This window comes from Canis aureus, chromosome 8 (genome assembly GCF_053574225.1).
Source record: "Canis aureus isolate CA01 chromosome 8, VMU_Caureus_v.1.0, whole genome shotgun sequence".
In the NCBI taxonomy this organism is placed as follows: Eukaryota; Metazoa; Chordata; class Mammalia; order Carnivora; family Canidae; genus Canis; species Canis aureus.
This window is the reverse complement of record NC_135618.1, coordinates 44,643,582-44,671,011: the sequence shown is the minus strand read 5'-3', so window position 1 is coordinate 44,671,011 and position 27,430 is coordinate 44,643,582. Positions and strand designations below refer to the sequence as shown.

At 43.1% G+C, this 27,430-nt stretch overlaps 1 protein-coding gene across 3 annotated transcripts; it reads right to left on the bottom strand.

Moving 5' to 3' along the window:
• On the bottom strand, window positions 1-27,430 carry HAPSTR1 (HUWE1 associated protein modifying stress responses). Of its 3 annotated transcripts, none has more exons than XM_077906602.1 (4): window positions 27,057-27,392; window positions 26,286-26,366; window positions 15,060-15,335; window positions 1-3,126 (listed from the first exon to the last, which is right to left on the bottom strand). In XM_077906602.1, the coding sequence occupies exons 1-4, from the start codon at window positions 27,280-27,282 to the stop codon at window positions 2,882-2,884; spliced, it is 828 nt and encodes a 275-aa protein (XP_077762728.1). In that variant the 5' UTR covers window positions 27,283-27,392; the 3' UTR covers window positions 1-2,881. The 3 variants fall into 3 exon arrangements, 2 of the variants coding, with proteins under 2 accessions (XP_077762728.1, XP_077762729.1); XR_013384908.1 differs by lacking the exon at window positions 1-3,126 and adding an exon at window positions 25,602-25,725 and having other exon boundaries at window positions 15,195-15,335; window positions 27,057-27,430; XM_077906603.1 differs by lacking the exon at window positions 26,286-26,366 and having other exon boundaries at window positions 27,057-27,396.

Genomic DNA, 27,430 nt, shown 5'->3' with positions numbered 1-27,430 from the left:
TTTTTCAGTTTTTTAAATGATTTATTCATTGAATGATTTAAGGTGTGTACCACTACTCCAGGTTGGGTAAATAAACCACATTGAAGAATTTGACTGTGGGTCTTTAGATTCAGCCAAATGCTTTCCATTAATTTTGCTCTATAAGGTACTAAACATTATAATTAAGTTTTTAATGCTTCAGCCATGCTCAGAACACTGCAGCAGAAGGATGAACTCAACCCACTCATGCCAAGTTAGGGTGACAGGAACAGATCTAACGAGCTGTGATGTCTAAAAAAAATCTGAGAATCTAGCTTAAAAGATAAAGGGAGGTTCCATTCCCCCAAAGTAAACTGTTAAGTTTTAAAATTCAGCCTACAATGTTCTCAAGAGACTGAAGAAAAAAAGAATGTTATTAAAAAAAGGTACCACACAATATGCAATCTTCCATGATTTGTTTGCATCTAAAATGGCACAAAGGTTTCAAAAATCTAGCAGTCAGAACTAAGTATTCCTATGAGAAATCATTTCCCTTTCTACTCCTAGATCTTAGGGTTATTTTGTGCTTGGAGGGTGTGGGGGAAGGGGGTCGCGGGAGAGAGCCAGGAGACAGAGCAGGTGGAGGAGTTATGAGGAGGTTGACAAATAGCATTTGAGGTTAAATGCAGTGGAAGAAAGTAACGAGTGCTAAAGTTTTTTAAAAGTTTAATGGAGCCAATAAGGCATATAAATTGTGTTCTGGCAGACATGAGACCTGCTTTCTCTTACCAAAGAAAATGGCACATGTTTTATCAAAATTTGACAATCAAGAGTAAAGGGTACTGAGATTAAGCGTCAGAGCACCAACTAAAACAAAAACAAAAAAAATTAAAAAATGGTTATTCAACTCAGAGGGAGGAACTAGAACCAAGGCATAGAGGGGAGGTTATACAGGTGTTCCTCAATCTCAAAATCCTTTAGGAAGTGGAGTTCTGGCCACTCGTGAGCAACGCTTCACATCACCAAACGCCAATTCCAGAATCTAAATTTACAATGACAGAAAAAACAAAGATAACTCCAAATGCATTTCTGGGCATATTCCAAAGGGAAGCTTGAAAGTATTCATAATACACAGGCTTGTCTGTTTCAGGTAAAATGACATTGCTGTAATTCTTCCTCCTATTATATTCAAACAAAAACTGATTCACTTTCGCAAAAATTTAGAAAACACCTCACTTTCATTCCTAGTTTAAGTATGGAATTGACTTGTTTTTAACTAAGGGCTAGATCTATAACGAGCACAGAACTTCAGCTCACACATCTGTGACATTCCATTCACCTCCCACCCAGTCAATGAATATTATGGTTAACTTAGCAACATTTCTTCACAGAAAGATTATTATTAAATGGCTGAAGGAATTGCAAACTTCAACAAAGTGCTGTAAGTTAATTACTGGAAAAAACCCTTACACTGATTTGCAATGGTCTTTTCAGGATAAAAACAGGAAGTTAACTGATACTGGACTACAAGTTTGCAAGGAAACATTTTCACTGTCCTACTTGATATATAATATAATAATATGATAGAATAAATTACAGTACCTGGCAGGCTGACATCAGTTCTTCTTCTAAAAAAGACTATCATTCAGTTCAAGATATTAAAAATGAAGAGGAAACAATCAAACATGCTCTAAAACATTGTGGCTACAAGAGGTCTTATAGGGACTCAACAGAGGATCTACTTGGAACCTTTATTTAGGTCTACCTAACATCTAGAGAGCCTCCATGCGATTCCATCTCTTCCAGAATAAGATTCCAAACTGCAATTGTTAGGGGAGAGGGACTGCAGAGTGGGCTGTTTCTACTTAAGTTGTGATCACATTATTAGCAGATAAAAGACCTTTATCTCCCACCATTCCAACCGAAACTGCACAAAGTAGGGCATTCATAAAAAAAATGTGGAACAGGACACAAGACTGGAATCCCTACCCTCCCCCACCATCCATCGCCCTCTTGCTAATACTGAACCAAAAAGGAAGCCCATCCTCAAAGGTCATGACCTCTCTACTTCAGGTCCCCCTTGAATGCAGTCTACATGTTTACATTTACCATAAGGAACAGTACCCTGCATGGGAAGTAGTACTTGTCTTAAAAACGGGAGTATTTTAAGCCTACAGGGTCAATCTGGGGACAATTTAATAATATTGCTACTTTTAGAGCGCTAACACACACAAAGTGAATCCGATAAAGTTCTGTGTATTGATTCAATATTAAGTATTAATTGCATGACCATCATAGCACCTCTTTACATCACACAATCACCAGAATTAGAAACTGCTTGGAAAACTAAAAACAGGGCACAGTCCAATCGTTAGAAGTTGCACACTGTGACTACATAGAGACCAGGTGCATGGTACAGTGCTGCTGCAAAAAATGGAAGCCTGCAGATTTGACGAGGAAGCCAAATCATGGGTTTGAGATAATTTTAGGAACCTGGCAATACTGTTGAAGCAAAATACTCAACACAGCAGGAAATGGACCAAAAAAAAAAAGAAAAAGAAAAAGAAAAAAAAAGCATTCTATAAACCAAATAAACATCTGATATTTCCTTTCCCTTTGAGAATAAATACAGTTAAGGTCACTTTTAGCCTTGGAACGGATATATGTTTGCCTATGATGATCTTGCTAATGACTACACGATATCTGATGTCCTCTGCTAGGATTATAGTTTTAAGAAAGCCATAGTTACAAGAGGCATCTACTGTAAATACCTAGAACTTCCTTTTATGGCAACCACTATAGAATTCACTTGTCTTAAACAGTGAACAAGGGAAGATGGCCTCATGTTTCCTTTGCAATAATAGTATATGTTGAGGATCAAGTGGCTTTCAAGCAGCATGGTGGGTGTGAAAATGTCTGCAGTTTAGATCATTCTGTTGCGTTTATGGGTTGGTGAGTCTGTAATGACATCGCCACACTGGGCTGAGGTACGCTTTCTAGTTCCACCATTGTCCAAGTGGAGTGCCATTTCTTCTGATATGAAAGTGTTCAAATCGACATCATGGAGTCCATTTCTCCTTCGACTAGCATTCGATCCACTGCTTACATGTGTAGGAGAGCCTGGGGTACTCGAACGCACGCTTATACTAGCCATTGCACCACTAAGACCTAGGAAGAAGAAAACAGGTTTTAGAGTTGCTCGATTCTGTAACCCTCTTGAAAGCAACCCACTTTACTCTCAATGTTTCACAGGGTCAAAGGAGGTCAGCCTGCTTTCCTAAGGGGTCACCAGGGAACAGTTATGCTTTCTTCTGGAAAAACAGATTGCTGGGCTTTGGACATAGGGAGATATTCCCTTAGTAATACAAATAATGTTGTAGATATTGGTAAATTACCAATTGGAAGCACACTGTGTCGCAAAGCACCATGCTAGGGCATTCACATATATCACAAAACACTCCCACCTACTCTGCGGGACGTATATACATATATACTACTTGTAGTTTATGGCTGAAGATAGCAGGTGCCTGCTTTTAAACAGGACAGTTTTGCTATCTGGTTACCATCCCCAACAGGCCCCTCCAGTGTTGTGTATGCAGACACATGGGGGGGGGGGGGGAGCAATCATTTCCAGGTCTTGGGGCGGGGGGGGGGTGGGGGCGGGCTTGTTCCAACTACCCTTCCAAATAAGGTGACTTTTTAACTTATCATCTAAAACAGAGCACTTTTGAGCCCCTAAAAGGGGTCACTATTAAAAAGTATGCTGGGACATCAAATATAAAATCAGTCTGTCCTTGGACAAATCAAGATGATCACCAAGATCTGGACTGTATTTGGTTGGTACTCCTTAGGACAGCCTACCTTATTATCATATATAATCCCTCAGAGAAGGAGGGAGCACAATGCTGCTTGTTAATAATAACAAGAATAAACCCAGCACTCATTGTTGGACACTTATTCCTTAGAATAGTTACAGAAGCTAACATATGTTCCACGCTGAAACATACAGGATAAACCTGTGAGGGGCACCAGTGAGGCCAGGAAACATTAACCATAGTGGTAAGTTTGAAAACCTCCCAACCTGGACAGTGGGTCTCGCCTTATGAACTTCCCCTTATGTTATTCTAGTCTCACAGGAAATCTTGTTATTGTTGGACTAAATGTATAGAATATGATCTAGTATAACCAATGTTCCCAAAGAGCAAAACCATAATTATCTTAGATTTTAAAATAAGCTTAGAGGTTGGCTTGGTAGGGGCCCCTAATTTTATGCTCTGTAAATGTGATTTAAATTTGATCATTAACTCGAGAAGAAAGTGTCTGCTTTCTACCACATCAAAATCTCTTAATAAATTCCCTTGGACATCGTTCTTACTCTACAAATACTCCGTGAACATTCTCAGGTCCACGGCCTCCCTTAGGCTGACCATGTTCTACAGCCCACACCTCTTCTCAACTGTTCTCAAGTGGCCTACCTGGCACTGATCAACCCTCTCACTGCTCTCCCAGTGGAAGATGGGTCCTCCCTCCCCACTGATGGTCAGAGGAAGGCTGATCAAGTCCCTTTTCAGCTCTAAACTGTTCCAAGGCTGGTGCCTATTTAGAATATATATACTTATGACATATATGCATACATATATGTATATATATATGACAAAGGCAGTCATCTTGGAACACTTCCTATGTCAGGTGCTGCTACACTAAGTACTTTTACAATTTCAGACTCAAAATCATCCCTCAACATTTGTATTACCAGTTTTGCAGATAAGAAACCAAGGCTGAAAGGTTGAGCAAGTGACCCAAGGTCACACAACTCCTGAGCAACAGCTGGGACCCAAACTCAAGCACAATCTAACAGTTACTCTCCCTTCCTGCCCTCTGCGCTCCCATCAGGTGGGCAGACATGCACTGCCAGAAGCAAAGGACCTGTGGCTCCTTCCGAGGACTGAGCCTGCACCTCCCCTTCCAACCGAGTCAGCTCCTGCAGACTGAGGCCTCTAGGGCCTCAGGAGCCTCCTCCCACTGAGGCTTCTCTCCAGGTTCTCCTACCTCTCTCAAGTCTCTTGCTGGCTCCTCTTCCCTCCTGCTTGAAACTCTCCGCTTCCTGTTCTCCAGCCTGCCCGCTCCTTCCTCAGTGGCCTCTGCGGGCTTCTCTTCTGCCCTGACAGGTTGGCATCACCCAGGGTGGTGTCCTGGACCCCTTAGCTTACCTACAAGGCCTCGTTTTCCACGAGAGCAGGCATTTCTCCTGAGCTCAAGGGCCCCAGCCACATCTCTGACTGCTGGACATCTCCAGTGTAACATCAAAAAGTAACTGCATTTCCTCCTCAGCCCACACAGGTTTATTAAACATAAAAAGAAGGGAAAAGACACACCTCGGGCACACTGTCTACAGCACCATACGATCCTGTCTCTTCCCATCACCGGGGTCGGCTCAACTCTACCTAAAGCACACAGTGCCTGGCACACAGCAATCACCGAATTCTGCTAACAGGGATGTGCTTCAAAGTCCTGCCCATTTTGAAATCCACCGAAACCCTAAGCTCCTGATGTTCATCTCTCCAACGCTAGGAAACAAACCCAGGTGGCTCTCCTCTTAAATCTCTACCATCAAGTTTTTTAAAAATCTAAATTCTTCCCAAATTGCTAACATTTTTTTTTCCAGCTCTCCACCACAGTTTGAGGGAGAGCTGTGCTTTTTTCTAACCTAGCAGCCTGCAACAAACTACTAAGAAGTGTCCATGAACTTAAAAACAACCTTTTCATAGTGGTTTCAGAATGCAGGATGTCCTAACATACATAATTACACTGCAAAGTTTGGGCCCTCGGCACAAAATCAGGCTATTTACTTCAGTAATTAAACTGAGGATCCCCTTTACCATTTGAAACCATCAAGAGAATTCAACAACCTCCCCCACCCCAGAACCCCTCTTGTGAACATAGCATCACGTTTAGCACCTAAGGACAAATACCCAAGGCCGACACAATACTCCACCAGAAGTTAAGGCACATCAAGCAAGTATTTCTATTGTTTCCACTGCTATTCTCCATGAAAAAGAAGAGATATTAAATTATCAATTTGGTCAATTTGAAAATTCCCCAGTAACTGCTAGAAAATCCATCTTTTTCTGTTGGGTGTAGGACTAGGGGCTTGGTTTGACAGCTGAAGTCAAGTCATAATGTGCAACATTACCTGCTTTCTATCTACTCTCAGCAGTGAAAATTCTTTTCAAAGTTTATCTAAAATCTTCCCCTAAAAGACTTTCCGTGTCAAAAAAAAAAAAAAAATTAAGATTAACAACCAAAAAATATGCATTTTAAACAGCCCAAATTTTATTTTATAAACCAATGACAGCTACTGGAAGATGCTTCAGGAAACCTTAGCTAAGCCACATGAACAATCAGGCCTATACAAATACAGAGTCTGAACATGCTTCAGAGCTAAAAACTAAGTTGTACGGCCCAAGGGCATACAACTTAATTTCTACCAAAACACACTTTTTCAAAAGGACTATGGGAATATCAATTGACAAAAGCAGCAGAACAAGTAGTATGATTAGACAGAAAAGTCTCAATTGCTTAACACAAGATAAACTCAGTTTTAAAGTTTCCGCATCCATTTTAAATGATTAGTCCAGGAATAGGAAAAAAAAAAAAAAAAAAAGATTAGGATGATTTCATCATACTTTGAAAAGAATGCTCCCACTGGAGCTAAAACAAAGTCACAGTCCAGGTTATATAGGAATCTAGGTTACATGGTCAATTGTTAAAAGTAGCACATAACTATTATTTTCATATCAAGTTCATGCTTGAGATAGTAAGAAAATTCTGTTTTCAGAATTAATTACATGTCATTCCAGTTTGCCAGCACGGAGTCAGGTCACACACAGGCATAGAAAGAGCAAGTGCAGAATTGGTCCACCTCCCTTCCTCCGTCCACCAGCAGCCTGTGGCCTGGGTGCTTCCTCTACACTGTCTAATCCCCCAATGCCCTTCAGCCTAGGAGGGCAGAGGGCCAGCCCGGGAGGAGAAAACGCAAACTTGTCATTACTGTCGATCCACGATCCATCCACTCAGCACAGGCTCAGGACCCAGGGCCAGATCTGCTCCACCAGTTTTCTCATCTCCAGTTATGAAAAGAGGGGATCTGAAATCCCCACAATTTGAACGAAGTGGTAACTTCCTGACTGGAACCCCAGGAAACTGGCATTCTTGCATTTCAAATGAATTGGGCTATTCAAGTGGGGGACGCTCCCTTTGCACAAAGTGGTGTTCTGAGGTTTTAAGCAAGCAAGCACTTGTGTGTAAATGTTGTGTTTCAAATGAACCAGGGAAGGAGTTCAAATCCTTGAAAAAGGAATTCTACTAAGATTTTAATAATTTGAAGTAGATACCACTCCCCACCCCAATATGCAAATTGTAATACTGAATTTTTATTGAAGTAAAGCACACTAAATCAAACCAGTTACAAAGATACATGTGTCATACCAAGAAAACATTTTCAGTTATGCTGACAGCCCAATGCTTTCAAATTTTCAAAGACAGTTTTAATGCCAAGGAAAAAAATGCTCACGACGTTAAAATGAAAAAAGCAAGATACAGTACCATATATGCAATATGATCTCGACTATGAAATATAGTTTTAATATTTATACATTGAAAAAAAGACTGAAAGAAAATGCACCAAACATTTAACTGTAGTTATCTCTATATAGTGGGATAACAAGATACTGAATTTTTTACTTTTCGGAAATTTTCAAACTTTCCAAGAAACTGGTATTTATAAAATCAGAAAACTAGTGGAAAAATTAAACTCAAACGTTAAAATGCTTCATAACTACCAGTACTAGGTGAGTAAAATGATGAGGCATGGCTACATGGACTCCTTTTCACATCAATGAAAAAACGTCCGACAAAATTTTACCGCAAGTTCAAAAACAATTTCCTATGGTAGCTTTAGTAAGTCCTACCCCCAGAAACTTCCGCAGCTAATATCTAATCTTAATATACAGAAAATGCCAACTTTTCATCAAAAATTTTAATGCTGTGTTAATTCCCTTCATTTTTCTTGTTCTCAAAAGCTGGCTTGAACAAAGGGCATAATTTAGAAATTCCAGCCTTCAGAGGAATTTTAATTAAAGATTCTTTGAAATAATCAATTTTAAGCAATTAAAGTGATGAGACTGCTTTGGTGCATTAATCTCTTAACATCTTAATTTCCAAGCATGTTTTTAAAAATATATTAGTGTTAAGTAAACTATGGATAGTTCTGTTATTTCAGGAAGATGCAGACTGCAACATTCAACACGCTTTTTATTAAGTCTCTACTATGGTGTTCACACTCTGCACTAGGAATATGGACAGACAAGAGGAGAATTTGGAAGGACTTTGACAGATGGATGGATCAAAATCCCCCAAAGGTCAGTTCCAGTTAGTCCTCCGTCAACAGAAAGTTACAAGGAGTTTCCCGTATACTATACCATCAGTTTAAAAATACTTAACCTAAACATCTGTGTTAGCTATCAAAATCTGTTTCTAAATATTTAGCTCTATATATGGAAGGGGAAAAGAGTGATAAGGAGAGGGGAAGAAACAGAACCAAGCAAATACTTAACTTCTTAAATGTACTGGACCTCAGGTATCTGGCAAATTCTATCAGAAACCTTGTTCTCACCGAAATTTCTTCTCTTTTCTATTGCTCTGGTGCACACAGGCTCAAGAATGTTTTCTGACAAATTAACAAAAGCTCCAAAAACCTGTGCTAAGAAAACGAACACCCTATGGATTCAGACTTCCTGGAATCTACAGGTTTTCATGAACACTACTAGAAGAAGGTACCAGTGTTATACAATGAATGACAACTTAGGAATTTGCCTTACACATTTTTCCTAGGTAAAAATTCCTATCTGATCTTTTACATTATTCTGAAAAAGCCCTATATTCAGTTCCTTCAGATTCAAGAATCTATCAAGCAATTTAATGATTCAAGAGAATAAGAGTCACCATGTATGTAGCCCAGAAAAGACTTTGTTAGGCAAAAAAGAGGAGCCAGAAACGGAGTCTATTAAACTCCTAGGGCAATGGTACTGTCTGTCTCCAACTGACTGTGTGTATTTATATACTTCAAATACTCTAAGAGAATTCTATCAGGCTAGAAGCTCCTCAAAAATATTATGGAACTCATCTTTGTACCACAGGCCCTATCACTAGCCTCTAATAGTGCTTAGTATTCAGTGTTCAGCAAATGCTGGGCAATAGAAAAGGCTACAGAATGAAAAGGATTTGAACTGCAGAAATCAGAACTCAATAACACCACATCCACCAAAAGGGAGGGGTTTTAACTAAAAATGGTTCATATATCAAAATTCAAATCAAAGGAGCTGATGTCTTAACTAAGTGCTTTCTTTAAAACAACAAACTTTCCTGTTTCTCTCCTGTGTCTGAAGTTTCCCGTTAGAGCTGGCCTGGCCTCTTTCAGGACTTATACCAGTGAGTGATGGATACAGCCCACTGCCTTTTTAAAACTTGCTAATTTAAACATGAAAGGAACTTCAAACTGGGCAAGGTGAGATCCTAAAGCAAATGCCAATGACAGCAGTTCCCAAGAAGCCTACAGGCCTTGCAGGTTAGCCCACCACCCCCCCCCTCCCACCCCCCCACCCCCCTAGAGTGTGAATGGATATAATTTACAGAATGGACAAACCTAGGCTCAGGTAGGTTAGTTCCTAATACCTCAGTGAAGAATGTCATCAAAATTGACTTTTGGAACTAAAATCAGATGTTTCTGATCTGCACAGAGCAGTCTGTATCAGGGCCGGGAACCTACAAAAGATCACCTATGGGATGATAGATAGGAGTGAAGTCTGCCTTGCCCAGCCTGGTCTCTCTTCCTGTCCATGAATACATGTCCCATTCCTCCTCTGGGCCCCTTTTCACCCAACCCCACCCCCAGAACAAAATACAAAATGAGACCAGACTTCAATCTAAGGCTTTCTAGACACAACACTAGCTTGGGCAAGTCAACTGGGAATCTCTGTCCATCCAGCAGAAAGAGTAGCACCAACTTCACTGGTTTATATCAGCAAGAAAAATGAAAGAAAAATGAAAAAAGCTTCCGATTCCAGCAAGTAATGTTAAGTAACAGTAAGTTTTACACATTATACTTCCCCTCTAGAGTGATACAATTTAAAAGACCATCCTTACTGAAAAGGGAGGGGGAAAGTATCCTCAGAGGCTACCTGAGCTCCAGGTCTACTCTGCAGTAAAATACCACCCAGAGGCAAGGAGGGCACTCACAGGATTTAGAACTAAACAGAAGTCCCACTTCTCTCTCAAGGTAAAAAACACAGTGTTGTGAAAGGGTAGGTAAGGTACTTTGCTTAGTTTCTCATTTAATCTAACACCTTACACAGTATATGGCCTTCCACAAGGGAGCAGATGGCCTTGGAAAAGTCAACCGTCTTGCCCAAGGGGATACTGGGAATGGAGCCTACCTACAAAAAGTCTTAACTACTCTTCTATAAAGTAAACCAGAAACATAGCAGGTCACGAACTATTCATCATCAAGCCTACTCAATGAGATTCACTTACAACAAAAAAACCCGAGACAAAATTTATTTTCTGATGTCTTTATAGAGAAGAAAAATAAGCCTAGACACCTTTCCCACCCCACCCTCAGACCCATAGGGGAGGGACCACAAATGTACAAATGTGGAGGCACAGTGGCTAAGAGCATGCACTCTGGAGACAGGCAGGTGCGCAGTATCTTTTCTACCACTCACTAATCTATTCCACTAAAGCCAAGTAAGCCCCTTTCTTCATCAACGAAATAGCAGTAACTCAAGACAAGCACTGGATTAAATGAGAACCTCCTCAGTAGAGTGCTGGCACAAAGCAAACACTAACATAGCTGTAACGGTACACACCTTCAAGCCCCCCGTTCAGTCTCAGTTTTTCTTTTGCAGCTCTCCTAAGGTACACACCATTCGCTCTACCCTCACTGCAATCATCCCAGATCTGTGATCCTCCAACTCTTCCATCCTAAATATTCTCTGCCCCCACTGTGTCGTATCCACTCACATTAACAGACCTCAAAAAAAAAAAAAAAAAAAACAGACCTCAGAATGCTGTTCAACTCAGGACATACCCACATCAGGTTCTCTCTGCCAGGTTCTGTGAAAGCCAGGAGCTTTAAGACAAGGCCCTGCCCTCAGGGAGCCCCAATCCATTTGTGGGGATAGCCACAGAAACAAAGCCTAAGGGGAGAGAGACCATCAAGCCAGGCTTCAGAAGGGAGAACTGGAAGAAAGTTTTGTTTTGGAAGAGGCACTTGATCAGTCTTTAGGTATGAGAAGGTAGGGGGATAGAACTGGGAAAGAGTATGGAGATATTCCTTAGAGCACAGTATGGTTAAGGTACCTGGGCCAAGGTCAAGACCCGTCAGAAGGGCCTCGCAATGCCATGCTAAGTTCTGACTTCAACAAACTATTAGCTGTAAACGAAAGTTATTTTTCATTGAAGTGACAAGATCGAAAAAGACTACTAATCCAGTGGCCCCAGGAAACAAGGCCTGAAGACTGGTTCACCTCAGGGCCAGGAAGCATGAGCAGAAAGGAGATTATTCCAAGAGCACAGGGCTCACCTCTCCCAAAGAGCCTTCTTTCTCTCAGCACACAGCCAGGCTGCACAGTAAAATGTCCCTTTCTGCCCCAGATTGTTTTACACATACCACATTCATGATATTAAAATAAATCAAAGTATGTGTTGGCCTCAACAGAAATGGAAGCACTAGCTCTTCATTGATACACTCCCAGAGACAGCACAGAATCTGCCATGTATGCATTTGAATGGCTCAATGAGGAAAAGACAGGCACCTGCAGTGGGCCCCGAAGGGGGAAAAGGGGAAGTCCCGTGTGAAACCCTGTGTGAAACCCTGTGTGAGACGGATGACTGCGGGGATGCTGGAGAGTGGAAGTCTGCCAGAGGACACTGGAGGACAGCACCCGCAGTCAGAGACAGGGATTAAACTCCAAGTATGGGGTCCTGCAGGAGGCGGCTAGGGCTCAAGACCTGGGGAGTGTAACCTAAGTCAGTGAAAGAGCCTGAGGAAAGATCAGAGGCTGAAAGAGCATACAAAGGAAAGCAAGGCCCCAAATGAGAAAGGATGCCTAAAAAGGCATCATCAGAAAGGGAGACGGAGAACCACAAAACGGTCCAGAAGATTTTAGGTCCATCTAAAATCTGCTACATTAAAAACAAGGTGGCAGGTACGAATTCAGCACCTGGTAACTGCTTGGTGTTCTTATTTTAAGACAAGAATTAACGAGGCAAGGATTAAAAAAAAAAATCAGCTTAGCACATGCTTATGTCTTTTTCTCTGACTTCTTGGGGAGTTTAATATCCAGATAACTAGATTCCATGGTACACAGGGGAAAAAAGCAACCTATATTGCAGACCAGTGCCAAAATAAAGCAACAGATTACATTTTATAAGCCTCAGTAACCAACAGATTTGACTGAAATTGTTTGACAACTATTAATGTATGTATGACTGAAATTGTGTTGAGTCCGAGGCTGAGGAGGATCTCAGAAGATCTTACTCATTATCACACCTTCTGTGTCTATGGGAAATAAACACTCTACCAGTATCTTACATGTTTGCCATTTTTCTTCAAATAAAATGCCTATTTTAGGTGTATATAGATGTGTGTGGTATAGGTTGAATATTTAGGAGCTGATGAAGAAAAACTATGCAAGAACACTGTCCTCTCATAAAAAGGGATAGGATGATGTGACCTCCTACATTCATGTTTGCTGATTATAAACTAAGAAGTTTGCCTCAAAGTTCTTCATGCAACTCTCTTCCTATCCCCCCCCCACACTTGGTAGTCCAAAACTTCATGGATTTAGACTCTCTTCCAATGTTGATCCACCTAAGAACTTCACAATTGGACTTCAGTAACATTTCACAGATCCAGCTAAGCAATTATATGCAGAACTAAATTCTGACAAGAATGTACCCTACTCAAGATGTCACCATATAACATTTTTAGAAGATCATCTGCACAGTTTTCACTTCAATTTACAGACTATCCAATTAACTCAGATGAGGACACCGTTACAAAGTTGGTCATTAATCTGCCTTACAATTTAGTGAACAATGCTCTATCACTAGAAATCATTCAAATAACTCAAACCAGACTAGAATTTTCCTCAATACACTGACATTCTCTAAAACCACAACAGCACAAAACTCAGTGTAATTTATGTTCTATATACTCTTTCAAGGGGCCATATTACTTGACCACAACAGTGTTTTAACTAAAAATCTCAGTGTAGGAACCTTAGGAGTACACAGAATCTCCAGTATATCCTGGACTGGCACTACTTGGTAAGTCTATTGAAGAGAAAGATTACTTTTTCTACATAGCTTTATAATTAAACTTTCTCAAACTTCACAATTTAAATGTAAATCAAGATTATAAATAGTCTATTCTTAAAACTATATTACTAAAACTCCAAAAATTCAGGATAATAACAAATAAGCTTATCAGTCAAAAAAAAGGGGGGGGGGGGGGAGTTGGTGGAGATAAGACCTGGCCCTTTTTACAACATATATAACTACACTAAGATTTTATAACAGGAGTGGCATTTCTAAGACTTAAAACTATCTTCTAAAGTATAGTATAAAATAGAAAAAAGAAACTTTTATGAGAGAGGTATGGAATGAATCTTAAATGCACTTGATGATAAGGAAAATCAGAATGCTTAGAGACAACCACATCCCAACCCAACCGTGCTTGGACAGGCCAGCTACCTGACACTACACACGCTTCCAGTTATTTGTTCCAAACTTAATGGTAAAAGATGTGAACTCTGTAACTAAGAACACATCAACCTCATTTTTGCCTGAGTTTAACAAGTTCTAATGGCATTGACTATTCCCTGCATTAGAAACAGCCAGCAGTCCTAAGTACACATAGGAGGGACTTCTTGCAATAAATGCTAGCATTTTTAACTTAGCAAACTGTCAGGAGGAAAAAAACACTTCTTCCAACTCCATGTTCTGATTAGGGTTTTAGGTAAGGAATCAAGGTCTGCCAAAGAGAACAAGAATCTGTACAAGCATTAAAGCTTCAAAGATATAGAAGCTCTGTGCATATATATCCCATCTTTTTAATACCAGGTTACTTAGTGTTTAGATGACCCTATACTATGGCCCAGGAATGTTCCGTCAAGGCCTCCTAACCCAACTAATTACTTCTCTCCTCTTAGTCACCTGCACCATCCATGTTTTCTGTTCAGTTCCAACTAAGTCTCATTACTTTGTTGTTATTTTTACAGCAGTATTAAATGTCATGTAAGTACCTCTCCCACCTCTACTTGTAAATCTGTATTAGAGAGGAACGAACAACAACAGACTTGTTGACTACACATGCCCAAGGCTTCTCCAATAATACATAAAGCCCTTAACCAAGAAGGCCTTCTTATGGCAGATCTGGCCTGGGGAGATGGTGATGGACTGTCCTGACAGTCCTATCAAAACAAGGACCTAAGGGACAACAGACGTAAAGAAAAGTCGCTTATTCTTACATCTATCCATTCCCTCTTGGGTCATCAACTCTCATCCTTTACAGGCACACTCAATAACTGAGTGTCAATGGGAGTTCCCACAAGAACCACTTGCTCAACAACTATGTGCCTCACTTGCCTGCCACTGACGAGGCTATCTGGGCAGTCAGAAACTAACAGAATTCTTAAGACATAAGAACTTCCTCTTTGACTCAAAATATCAAGAAAACATGTACAATAGTAAGTATAAAGCAGTAAGGTCTAATCAATGTTGCAAAAGATTCTGTTATTGTGACACCGATAAGCTCAAACTAGCCTTCTAAAAACATTTTTTAGGATGGGCTAGCTAACATTCAAAAATCGCCCACATAAATTCTTAGCTTACATTCTACTTAAACATTTCTAGAGCACGTAGTTACTATATTAGACAAAACACAGACAATATATCTGGACCTAAATCTAAATGTGAAAATGGGTCCACAGGCACACTCTTAACCATTTTTCCAAAGAAATATGTTTAAACGGCTTTACCATGCAGAGCTATGGCTTCCCGGAAGGGTTGCAAATCAGTCTCTACAGATGAGCTAGTTTCCGTTGAAGTAGCTCGGTTAGGGGACACTACAGTCAGTCTTGGGGGAGCTCTAGAGTTTCGTGGTGGAGGAACTTTTCCACACAGGAAGCTGATCAAATCTTCTCTACGAATAGTTCTTCTGCGCTTTTTAACCCAAGCCAACACATCCTTATTGCGTCGCTGATAGCCAATCTGAATTCCAATATCAAAACTTCGCTGATGAGTATCCACGCTTTCTGTTAGAAAAAGAGAAGAAAAAAGATACATGATGATCAGTAGAGCCACCCTGCATTCTCTTCTAAAAGAAAATCATTTTACAAGTTAACCAAAAAGTATGGGGTTCTGTATCTCATCCGTATTTGAAATGTTATACATGGCATTTAGTCTTAATGGCCTAAATTCAGAGTTAACACATCACATAGTCTTAAAGCATCTGCCTCATTCTTAAATTATTAAAAAATAATTATTTTTTAGGTTTATTTAAATAATCTCTACACCCAATGTGGGGCTTGAACTCACGATCCCAAGAGCAAGAGCCACATATGTGCTCTTCTGAATGAGCCAGCTGGATGCCCTACAAAAACAGTAATTTTGAATAGAAAGCAGGACTACTTTGTTAGCCAAGTTACCATTTTTTAAATGTTAATTATCCCTTAAAAATCTTGCTAAACAAAAAAAATAAATAAAATAAATAAAAAAATAAAATAAAAATCTTGCTAAACATAATCTAATTAAGCCAGCCTGTTTATTAATACTCATGATGGGTAAATTATTAAATGTGTATTAGTACTACACTCCACAAACAGTAGTTAGGAACACTTTGAGGAGCACCTGGCTGGCTCTGTGGCAGAAATGCATCTCTTGATTTTGGGGTCATGAGTTAGAGCCCCACAATGGGCATAGAGATTGCTTATGTAAATAAAAAGACCTTGAAAATGGTACTGGGGTCCCCCACCGCAATGAGTAAATAGGAACTAAGCACTGAGCAACTCAAACAAGGTCACAGAATACATACAAGAGCTGGTATTTTGCTCCAGAGTCAGTATTTCTTAACCACTAAGCTCTATCACCTTCACAAAAGATAATTCTTACAATTAATTCTAAGTAGGAACATGTTTCAACAGATGACTAAACATTACAGATTGATCACTCAGGCCACGTGCACTTGCCACGTGCATTTTCGGGATGCGCTCCTCCCAAAAGGTTCAGCACCAAGATGTGGGAACACAATGAAGGCAGAAGCAAACATTTTAGAAATCAGGAGGAAAAATTAATTGACTACTTCAACACCAAACCAGAGAGCACAGTACAAATAGAAAAGGCTTCATTCACTTCCTTAGGTATACTCTTTCTGCTTCTAGTTCCCAACAGTTTCCCATAATTCAATTGCCAAAAAGACCTTGCCTCAAAAATCTCTCAGACTGGCCTCCCAGTCTCCCTGTAAAAAAATACTACCCGTGTATACTGAACCCAAGTTTTCAATAAATGACCCCTGACCTACTGGGAAATTCAAGTCCACTGCCATCTACTTTTAGTTAAATTGCCAGGCTTGCAGAAACTCACAAGTATACCTTTAATGACATTAAAGATGGTTCCTTTATCTCTGGGCCTTTTTTTTTTTTTAAAGATTTATTTATTTATTCATGATAGACACATAGAGAGAGAGGTGGAGACACAGGCAGAGGGAGAAGCAGGCTCCATGCAGGGAGCCTGACATGGGACTCAATCCCGGGACTCCAGGATCGCGCCCTGGGCCAAAAAGCAGGCGCTAAACCACTGAGCCACCGAGGGATCCCCTCTGGGCCTTTTATAAGAACAAGAATTCTTTGGTAGTACAAAGAATCATTGTATTTCTTTTCTTGGCCATGATTTCTTAATTCCTTGTCTAAAACATCTAAATCAGGGATGCCTGGGTGGCTCAGGGCGTGATCCCGGGGTCTCTGGATCCAGAGGAGTCCCGTTATCAGGCTCTCCATGGGGAGCCTGCTTCTTCCTCTGCCTACGGCTCTGCCTCTGTCTCTCATGAATACAATAAATAAAATTTTTTAAAAATCTGGGCAGCCCGGGTGGCTCAGCGGTTTAGTGCTGCCTTCAGGCCAGGGCATGATCCTGGAGACCCGGGATGGAGTCCCACATCAGGCTGCCTGCATGGAGCCTGCTTCTCCCTCCGTCTGTGTCTCTGCCTCTCTCTCTCTCACTCTCTCTGATGAATAAATAAAATCTTAAAAAAAAAAAAAAAAAAAGTAAAAAAATCTCCATCAAGAGGCTCTGAAAGGACAGCAATAACCAATAAAGAACTGTGTTCCAGAAAAAAAACAATCCAATAGAGACCCCTGAGCTGCATGAAGGACAAGAGTAGAACTTTATTCATCACAAAGCCTATTCCTTAGATGATCAGTCCTTACTGCTAAAAAATGTTCCAAACCAAAAAAATGGAAGTTGTCCAGAGGAGCACTCTTAAAAATAGTCCACTCCATCACAACTTTGAGAAGTAGATTATTCTTTTTTGAAAGATATAAAAAGCAGCTTGGGAATGAAGTAATTTCTCTAGTGTCTTATTACTAGAATAATGGCCACGTTACAATGTGAACCAAAGGCTTCTGATTTCGCATTTCACCATAAACAAAGCCAAGTGTGAACTCCATTTTTTTTTCTTTGTGAATTCCATTTTAAATGTAAGTAACACTGGGGCACCCTAGGTGGCTCAACTGGTGAAGTCCACTGCTGCCTTAGCTCAGGTCATGAATCTCAGAGTCTGTGCTCAGTGGGGAGTCGGCTTCGTCCTCTCCCTCTCCCCACTCCCCATTTGTGCTCTTCTCACTTTCTCAAATATTTTTTTAAAAAGGTAGATAACATGTATGAATATAAATCTTTCTTTTTTTTTTAAATAATTCTTACTGCAGTTTATTTTTTATTTTTTTTTTAATTTTTATTTATTTATGATAGGCACACAGTGAGAGAGAGAGAGAGAAAGGCAGAGACACAGGCAGAGGGAGAAGCAGGCTCCATGCACCGGGAGCCCAACGTGGGATTTGATCCTGGGTCTCCAGGATCGCGCCCTGGGCCAAAGGCAGGCGCTAAACCGCTGCACCACCCAGGGATCCCAATATAAATCTTTCCAGTCTCTTAAAGACTTAGAGAACGCCAACCTGAGAAGTAGATAAACTTTTAATATGACCTTGGTAAAAGCTGTATCTAGAAGAGGGATTCTGAAAGAGCTGGAAGCATTTTAAGAGAAACCAAAACTGAGCAAAACCTAAGCCTATCCCACAGAAAGCCTAGCACCACAGAAAGAAATGTGAAGTGTGAACCTCGAAGCAACCAGGTTTCTACAAACCTGCTCTACCTAAAAGAACTGTTCCATTCAAACTCGCATAAGTGGAGACATGGGTTTCAAACAGAATGACCATGGTAACTATTTTTCAAGAACCAAATGGAATAAGGCCCAGAACTGGAAGTACAGAAGGGAAATGCTGGAAGCACAAAAGGAACAAGAAACAAGTCTGACGCTGGCTAGCACAGTGCAAAGCAGGATGAAGCAGACATGTAAATGCACACCTGGGAAACCTGACAGCAAAATCTTCTCCCTCAACCAGATACAAAACTTAAGAGCCAGTGGCAACTCGGTGGCTCAGTCAGTTAAGTGTCTGCCTTCAGCTCAGTTCATGATCCCGGGACCTGCCACTCTACCATTTGTGCCCCCTCTGTCAAATAATTAGAATCTTTAAAAATACAAAAATCTCCAGAGCCAAAGAGAGGGGACCACCTGAGGTGATTATTAAAATACTGACAACCCAGGGAAGAAAGTTGGTTACATTTTGGTTTGTTTTGACCGAGGACACAGTCCCAAAAATCAGATGTGCAAGGGCCTGAGGCTTTTTTTTTTTTTTTTTTAAGATTTTATTTATTCATTCATGAGAGACAGAGAGACAGGCAGAGGGAGGAGCAGGCTCCATGCAGGATCCCTCCCGGGACTCCAGGATCATGCCCTGGGCCAAAGGTAGGCAGACAACCAATCTCTGAGCCACCCAGGCGCATCCCTGAGGCTTTCTTTTTAAAGCAGGCTCCACGCCCCAAGGTGGGGCTTGACCTCATGACCTTGAAATCAAGAGTCACATGCTCTACTGACTGAAGCCAGCCAAGTGGCCCAAGGGAGGGCAATGCTTCAATCACAGATTTGAACAAAGTTGGAAAATGCAATATTCACTGGCTTAGATGAAAGACCTAAGTTGTGACCTCATGCAACTAAAAAAAAAAACTCTCTTTCACATAATTAACCAATCATTTCACCTCAGAAATTCTGAGCAAGTCTCAACATCAGAATCAACCAAGAACAAACTAAATATCAGGCATTGACTTTTACAGATTAGAAGGTACAGGAAGAGAAAAGCAGATACGACATTTAACATATTCAGGTACCTGCTATTGCACTGCCTGAGCATAATTTGGTTTTATATCATTAACAGCATATCCTGAAAGCCAAATCCAATTACCTTACCACCCAGATTAATCCAATCTCAGTTATTTCCCTAAACAGAAAATCTTATGTTGACACTAAAGGATTTCAAATAAAGTCCTTATATGTTTAGGACTTTAGTTACTTGGGGGATGCCTGGGTGGCTCAGTGGTTGAGCATCTGCCTTTGGCTCAGGGCGTGATCCTGGGGTCCCGGAAGGGATCCACATCGAGCTCCTTGCTGGGAGCCTGCTTCTCCCTGTGTCTCTGCCTCTGTCTCTCTCTATCCCTATCTATCATAAATGAATAAATAAAATCTTTTTAAGAAAATAAGTTACTGGTTGAAAATAAAATCCTATCATACTCTGAACTGAACAGGAGAGATGTGAATACTTATTGGAGAATCTCAGGCATGATGAGGCTAAATTTTAGTGTAATCACAGGCTGATTTAGTGAGTAGCAGCACAATAAACATGCACAATGATGGCTTTCTGAGGGCTCTCAGCCAAAGACTGCTGTGAAAACAATCTGAACCTTGACAAAGAAACATCCAAATTCTAGAAAAGCAGAGCACAGAAACTGTGGGGACAGTCTTAACGTCCAAAACTCTTTTACTGAAGCCAAAGCCACTATTTTATACTGAAGCCAAAGCCACTGGGCCATAAGCTCGAAGGTTAGGCAAACCTCAAGGGCATCAAAATGTCAATCTAACCTTTAAATACAACACATTAATTTCCTTATTCAAGAAACAAACTGATGCAGACAAGTTAGAGTAGATATCCCACGTTTCCCATGTTTTTAAAAAACTGTTTTTATATAAGCAGCTGGAATGGAATTCCAGATTTTTAGAAGTCTGATCCTCTCACCACTGACAAGGGACAACAGACAAGCACAGAAATCACCTGATTTCTGAGATGAAGACCAAATACAGAGCTTTCTTACATGATACACAAGACGAGATTAATCCAATTTCGCTGTTTACAGCTTTTTGATACTCACAGACCTTATGTGAGTCCAGAGCAGACATCCCAACTTCTTAAACAAGGAACTGAGGCTCAAAGGGCCTTGCCCGAAGTTAGGTTAAGTGACAGTTCCTTCTACAACACAGTTCTTCCCAAACAAATGAGAAACCATCTCCCATCCTCCTTACAGGACCTATGAATTGTAAGAGCACATTGCTAGATCAAAGCAGCATCTCCAAAGAATAATACCAACAACTACAAAATACTTGAACTTAGAAATTCAATCTGCACTAACTAGTCATCCAGTCTGCTATGGGGAGAAGTATTAACAATGTTCCATTAAAAACAAAGATCTAAGTTGTAGGCAAAATAAAACCACTTTCCAACTATTTGCAGAAAACGATTCAAGTACTCTCCGACAAAGCAAGTATCCGAAAATGGGCACCAACTTCTAGCTTCTTAGGTAATTACTTTATTTTCACCTAGCACACACAACAAAGGACAAGAGCCAGGGAAGAACTGTAGCAACCCAGTATGCTTGGCATCCAATCCTCACCCTCCCTCTCCTAAAAGTACACCAAGTTTCTGTTTGGATAGCTCTGGGGTGAGCTTCCTCCACATTCACTCAAAAGGGTGGAATGTGTGGTTTAGTTAATCTTATCTGCATAGCCCCAAACAGTGGCTATGATACCGGTTCTGAGTAGGCATGTGACCTAATTCTGGCCAAGAGACTATGGAAGTCATTTGCTGGTAGTTCCTGGAAGAGCAGCAACCAGGCTCTTCGAAGTGTCAGCAAGTAACCCTAAGACGCAAGTTGCCAATGTACTGAAACAAATCCCAAAGCAAAGCTCATACATGCACATGCATGTGTGCGCACACAGCGCGCAGAGCTATAGAGGACAGTTTGAACCACTGAATTCAGTCAATCCTATCCTCGACCTTTAAGTTAGACAGGAATCAGTCCATGTTCAAACCACTGAGGCCTGTCTGACTTACCTGCCATCAAAACATCCTTTACAGAAAAGTTATACAGAAGAAAACGATTGCCTTCCATAATTCACAAACAATCTATAAACGACGCTGCGAATGACAGAGGCCACTGCTCCTTATGGTAAAAATTAAAGAATACAACTTAAGACCCAGGGTTTCTAATTGTAATCCATACTAAGGTGTTTAGAACAAAGTCTCAAAGCTCAGTAATGTTTTTTTCTTTACAGGAGTCACAAACCCGCTGCAGAAAGTCAGATTTTAAGGCGATGAAATTCTACTATTTGTCTCAAGTGGAACACACCTTTTCTGAACATTCATTTCTATGTCTCTCATTCCCCATAGGGCCCACGAATTTTCAGTATATCCTGCTCAGTTTCACTTTACATACAGGTCTGAGATGGCCACAATGAAGTGAGACAGCAGGTCATGAAGGGAACTGGCATCAAGAGATCCCGGAAATAAGGACTGAAAGGGCATCATACCATCATTCTCACCTGTCAACTCTATTTAAAGTTAGCCCTCTTAGGGAAACATGAAGGAGGAAAGCACCACACCACAAAGCCTGTTTCAACACAAGAAACAATGAGAGGACAAAACATAATCTAGAATTGCTTCCCTTTATCTTAGGGACTGCCCATGGCCAGAAACACCTGGAAAACTTCAACCACAGCAAGGTAGGCCCTTGGACTATTCACCAGACCCAGCACTCAACTCAGACCTTGCTCTCTAAGGTGGGGTAACTTCTCCCCAGTCCTGTCAGAGAGAATGAAGGAGCACCGTGGTGCGGTATCATGCTCCATCATAGGCCTCCACAACCACACACAGCTCAGTCACAACAGACCAAAGCCAGAGAACTCATACAACCTAGGAGGAGATGCCATTCTAACAATGCTGGCCTTCTTCAAGCACTGCCAGAGTACAGATGATCCCTGGGCACGTAATGCTCGCAAAGAGACCCGGAAACATTCTTCACACAAATCTCAAGAGAAAGCCCTCAATATACGTGGTAGTACTCAGCCTGAAACGGAGGTTTCAAATGCAGATTTTAACAGTAGACACAGGGGTGTCTGGCTGGTTCAGTTGGCAAAGCATGTGATTCTTGATCTCAGGGTCAGGAGTTCAAATCCCACATTGAATGTAGAGCTACTCAAAAAAATTAAAAACAAAAACATGTTCTCAAATATTAGTAATTTAAAGTGGAGGCAAAGATGGGGACAACTGGGTGGCTCAGTGGTTGAGCGTCTGCCTTTAGCTCAGGGCGTGATCCTGAGAGTCCCGGGAAGAGTCCCGGGATCCAGTCCCACATCAGGCTCCCTGCAGGGAGACTGCTTCTCCCCCTGCCTGTATCTCTGCCTCTCTCTGGGTCTCTCTCATGAATAAATAAAATTTATTAAATAAATAAATAACAACGAGGAGGCAAAGAAATGGAACTTAGCATAAAACAAAAGTCAAACCAGAAAAAGACATTAGAAACCTGAAAGAACCATTAGGGAAGTGCTGAGAAGTGACCCGTGGGGTCCGCTCAAGTGCTGGCTAAGGACACTGCTAAAGAGCTAAGGCGGCACCACCACCCAGCTCAGGCTGACCACTGGGCTTCCTAGGATAACCTTATGCCAGAAGACAACCACCAGTCCAACCTCTGTTCTGAGCAAGGAATCCCAAGAAGAAAAAAGTTAGCATTAAATAAGGAGAATAATTTCCTAAGGAGTCAGGAGACAGCAACTACAACTGGCACCCAGGAAAATGCAAGGAGGGGGCTTTAAAAAGCAAACCACTACCCAGGTAAGCATGAATCCAGGGCTAGTAACTTCTTCCCCTCTCTTCAACTGCACGTATCAAAAAATATACCAGGCCAGGAATAGAACATAAACTGAAAACTACACACACACACACACACACACACACACACACACACACACCACCCAATCAAGGGAGAAACAAGAACCAGCAACCAAGACTTTTTCCTCCCCTTTCCAAAAGAGCATACCAAAGTCTGGCCCTACAACAGGGAGTAGAAGGAACCACACACACTCCATTTTGCTGAATTCTGTCCACACTGAGGGACAACTCACTCTCCTCTGAATCCTTCCAGCCAAACCATGCGAGTATTTGATTTCTCAAAAGCCCATGAGCAATCAAAAGAGGCCATCAGCCAGGCTTTTTTTTTTTTTTTACCTCCATTCTGAACTTCCCATGTGTGCCTATTAAGAGTCACCAAGAACCTGGTAAAAGTGCCAACCTCTTCCCAGCCTGCAAAATAAGCCATTTTTAGCTTACCAGGTAAGTGTTTAATCAGACAAGATACAGAAGCACTGCCCACCTCAAGAGATCTCTCCAAATCTCCCCCCTTATAAATTACATCTAAATATTTAATCGGAGCTACGAAAAATCGTTTAGATTTACCGCTACTTAATGCTACACACACTAGTGACAGTAGCATTCTAACTAATTGTACTGGTTCTATTTAAGGTATCTAATCATTCCTACAGCTGTAGTTCTGTTCTCCAAAGGCTTCACCCCAAAAAACAGGAATGTGAGGATCTGCAGAGCATTATCTCCTCTCCTTCAATCAGGTAAGAATATGTTGCTACACTACCAAATTCCACCAACCACAATTTACCTTTCCTGCCAGGTATAAAAAAAGGATGCTATTTACTTTTACAAAAACAGTGTATAAAATAAAGCCAGTTCTGACACTCTAGCACACCTGCAGTAACAAGAACAGCATGTGATTTTTCATTTTTTAAAAAAATGAATGTTCCCTCTCACTAAATTTTCTGAGCAAAGAAAGTGAATTATAAAAAGCAATTTCGAATCAAGCAATCCAATTTGGGATTATTTGCGAGTTCAGCTTCTGAACCCACCTTCTTACACACAGCGCTACACAAAACTGTCTGCTTTAGTCAAGAAACATTGTGACACTACATAGCAGCACCAAAAACCAACAGAAAATCTGAAGCACGTTCATATTTCTGTACGGCCTTAATGAAAGAGAGGCATACAGAAGACACCAAAAATGGTGCCATCCCCATCCCCTTCAAGCAAAAAGCAACTGCAACAAACAAATTTAGCACCCCCACACACACAACAGAATGCTACTCAGATGAGAGAAAAAAAAAAAAAAAAAGACTGGGGTGGGGGAGAGGACCAGAATAGAATGGACACTGAACTAACTGCTCATCAACACGCGCAGCATGAACTCCACGGATCAATCTCAGAAACATGGGAAGCGGATGAAGCCAGGGACAAAAGGTTGTGCCGTAAGGCTCTATTCATGACCTTATGGAAACGGGACACCGTACATATGGCAACCAGACCAGTGGTGCCAGGGGCTTGGGTTGAGCTGGAGGTAGATGCTCTGCCTTTACAGTACACATTTTTGTCAAATTCAAGTTATGATTGTTACAAGGGTGATTACACAGTATCCAAATTATACTCCAAGAAATCGTCTTTAAAACATGTTTTAAGTACTATTTCAAAATTCTATGGATAAAACCAAGAGCCATTCCAAATAATGCTTTAGACCCTCAAACAGTGACAGATGTTAAAATTTGCTTGAGTCAAAATTTGAGGAACTCGGCTACATAAAATCAGAGTTGACCACTGGGGCACCATCTGTGTTTCCCTTTTCTCGCAGGCCTAGACTGAGTTCCTCCTTCTCTAAGACCAACATTCTATTCACTGGCTTCAGCGAACGTTTTCAAATTACTGTCCCAAAAAACTGCAAATTCTACCCAGGACATCTCACAATAACGGATACTTTCCCTATAAAATGCTGCCATCATTTGCACTTTCTTATGCAAAAGAAAGAATCTGAGAACCAAGTTGCTTCCCCAGCCTGTGTTTCAACCCGTTTTGATTAATTCCGAAACGCACAAAGTCCATTACTGCTATGCGCAGCTTTCTCCACCTCTAAAAGTGTTTAATTACATTTTTACTAAGATTAAGAGTCGAATTAAAATCCCTTCTCCATAGAAACCTTGCCCCAAAGAACATCAAATCCAAATCCTGAAAAAATCTTCAAAATCACAGAGACCCCAAATCTAAAGCCGTGAATTCTGACAGAGCACGCAGTCAACAGGAACGTTTACTTACAGATCTTCAGGCCATGGGGAAGGGAGGGGATCCAGAAAAACACTACCAAAGAACACAAATCTACCAACGCAAACTCTGATCACACGTTTCCTGCCAACGATACGCGGTCAGATATGCGGTAGTTCTGAAAGCAAATATTTGAAGTTGCTGGGGAAGAGCAGTATGTCAACGTGCGCACGGATTATTCCCAGCAGCTAAGTTTCCGACACCCTTGGGCGCTACGCAAGCGCCTTGGTCTGAGCTGCCTGGCTCGCGCCTCTCCTCCGGAGGCTGGAGGGTGGCACGTCAAGTCCTCTGCTCCCTGGGGGCCCCCACTCTCCCCTCTCCTCCCCTCAGCTCAGGGCTTCCCAACCTCCGCACTGCCGACATTGGGGGCGGAGCGCCCGGTCCCACGCAGGGCAGCACCTTCAGGAGCCCCCACCCCCCCCCCCCCGCCCGTGCCAAGTGTGCCGGCGGGAGGCGGGGACCCGGTCCAACGCCCCCCCCGCCCCCCCACCCCCCGGCTGAGCAGCAGGCACCTGGCGGCCCAGCGGCACGGCCCTGCGGGCACCGGGCACCGCGCACCGCGCCCCGCCAGGGCTCCGCAGGCCCGCGCGGGGGGACAACCACCCTGAGCACGCGGGGCCCAGGCCCTGGCGCGGCCGCCCTTCCCCGCCGCCGCCGCCGCCGCAAGGTGATCTTTACCTTTGTAGAGGTTGGTGACGGCGGTGGCCGCGTTTTGGAAGGGGACCCAGAGAGAAAGTCCTGGCTGCTGACACACTCGGTCTGAAAGAGCGGGGGGAGGCCAGACACACACACACACACACACACACACGGAAAACACAGAAGACACACACAGAGAGACAGAGAGACGGAGATGTTACTCGCGTCAGGGACTCCGGAACGGCCATATTAGGTTTCGCCATTTTGTCCCCGGGCTTCGGGATCCCTCAGTCTGTGGGGGGGGAGGGGCGGCGGGAAGAGGGTCCTCCCGGAGGAGCAGCCCCGGGCCCGGGCCCGCCCGCCGCCGCCGCCGCCGCCGCCGAGGGAGGCGCCCCCTGTCAGTCCCCGCCCCGAGGCCGGCTCCGGGCACAATGGGCCGGCCCCGCCGCCTCCCTTCGCCATTTTGTGAGCGGAGGCCCCTCCCCTGCCCTCCCGGCCCGGGGGCGCCGGCTGCCGCGCCGCAGCCGCGGGCGCACCCCGAGAGAGGCCCCACCGAGGGGGACGCCCCCCGCCGCCGCGCCGCCCGGCCAGCGCCGCCGCCCCGCCCCCCGGCCGCCATCTTGTGGGGAGGGGGCGCCGGGGCGGGGGCGGCGGCGGCGGCGGCGCGGGCGGCGCGGCGGCGGCCCGGCGGCAGGGGCGGCCGCGCTCGGGGTCCCCGCCGGCCGGCTGGCCCCGGGGGCGCGGCGGCGGCGGCGGCGCGGCGGCGCGGCGGCGGCGGCGGGGCGGCGGCAAGATGGCGGCGGCGGGCCTCACCTTTGTAGAGCTGGGCCACGGCGGTGGCCGAGTTCTGGAAGAGGTGCCACAGCTTCTGCTGCTTGTGCTCGGGCTGCGCGGCGGCCGCCGCCTCCTCCTGCAGCTCGGGGGGCAGCTGCTCGTCCTGCTCGGCCTCGGCCAGGCACTGCCGCTCCCACTTGGAGAACCAGTGCTCCGGCCCGTGCTCCTGGATCTCGGCCTCGCCCTCCTCCTTCCGCTCCTCCATCCTCCGCGGCCTCCCGCGGCCTCGCCGCCGCCGCCGCCGCGTCCTCCTCAGGCGGGGCGCCCGCGGGAGCGTCGTCGTCGAGCGGCCCGGCGGCGGGGCCCAGCGGCGGCTCCTCGCGGCGGCCCGGGCCTCCTGCACCCCGACGGCC

Bases quoted from the DNA above. Each gene is read 5' to 3' on its own strand.
- HAPSTR1 (XM_077906602.1), bottom strand. From the start codon at position 27,282: ATGGAGGAGCGGAAGGAGGAGGGCGAGGCCGAGATCCAGGAGCACGGG. The intron at 26,367-27,056 runs GTGAGGCCCGCC...CCGCTCTTTCAG, and splicing joins CGTGGCCCAGCTCTACAAAG to ACCGAGTGTGTCAGCAGCCA. The intron at 15,336-26,285 runs GTAAAGATCACC...TTTTTCTAACAG, and splicing joins CGTCACCAACCTCTACAAAG to AAAGCGTGGATACTCATCAG.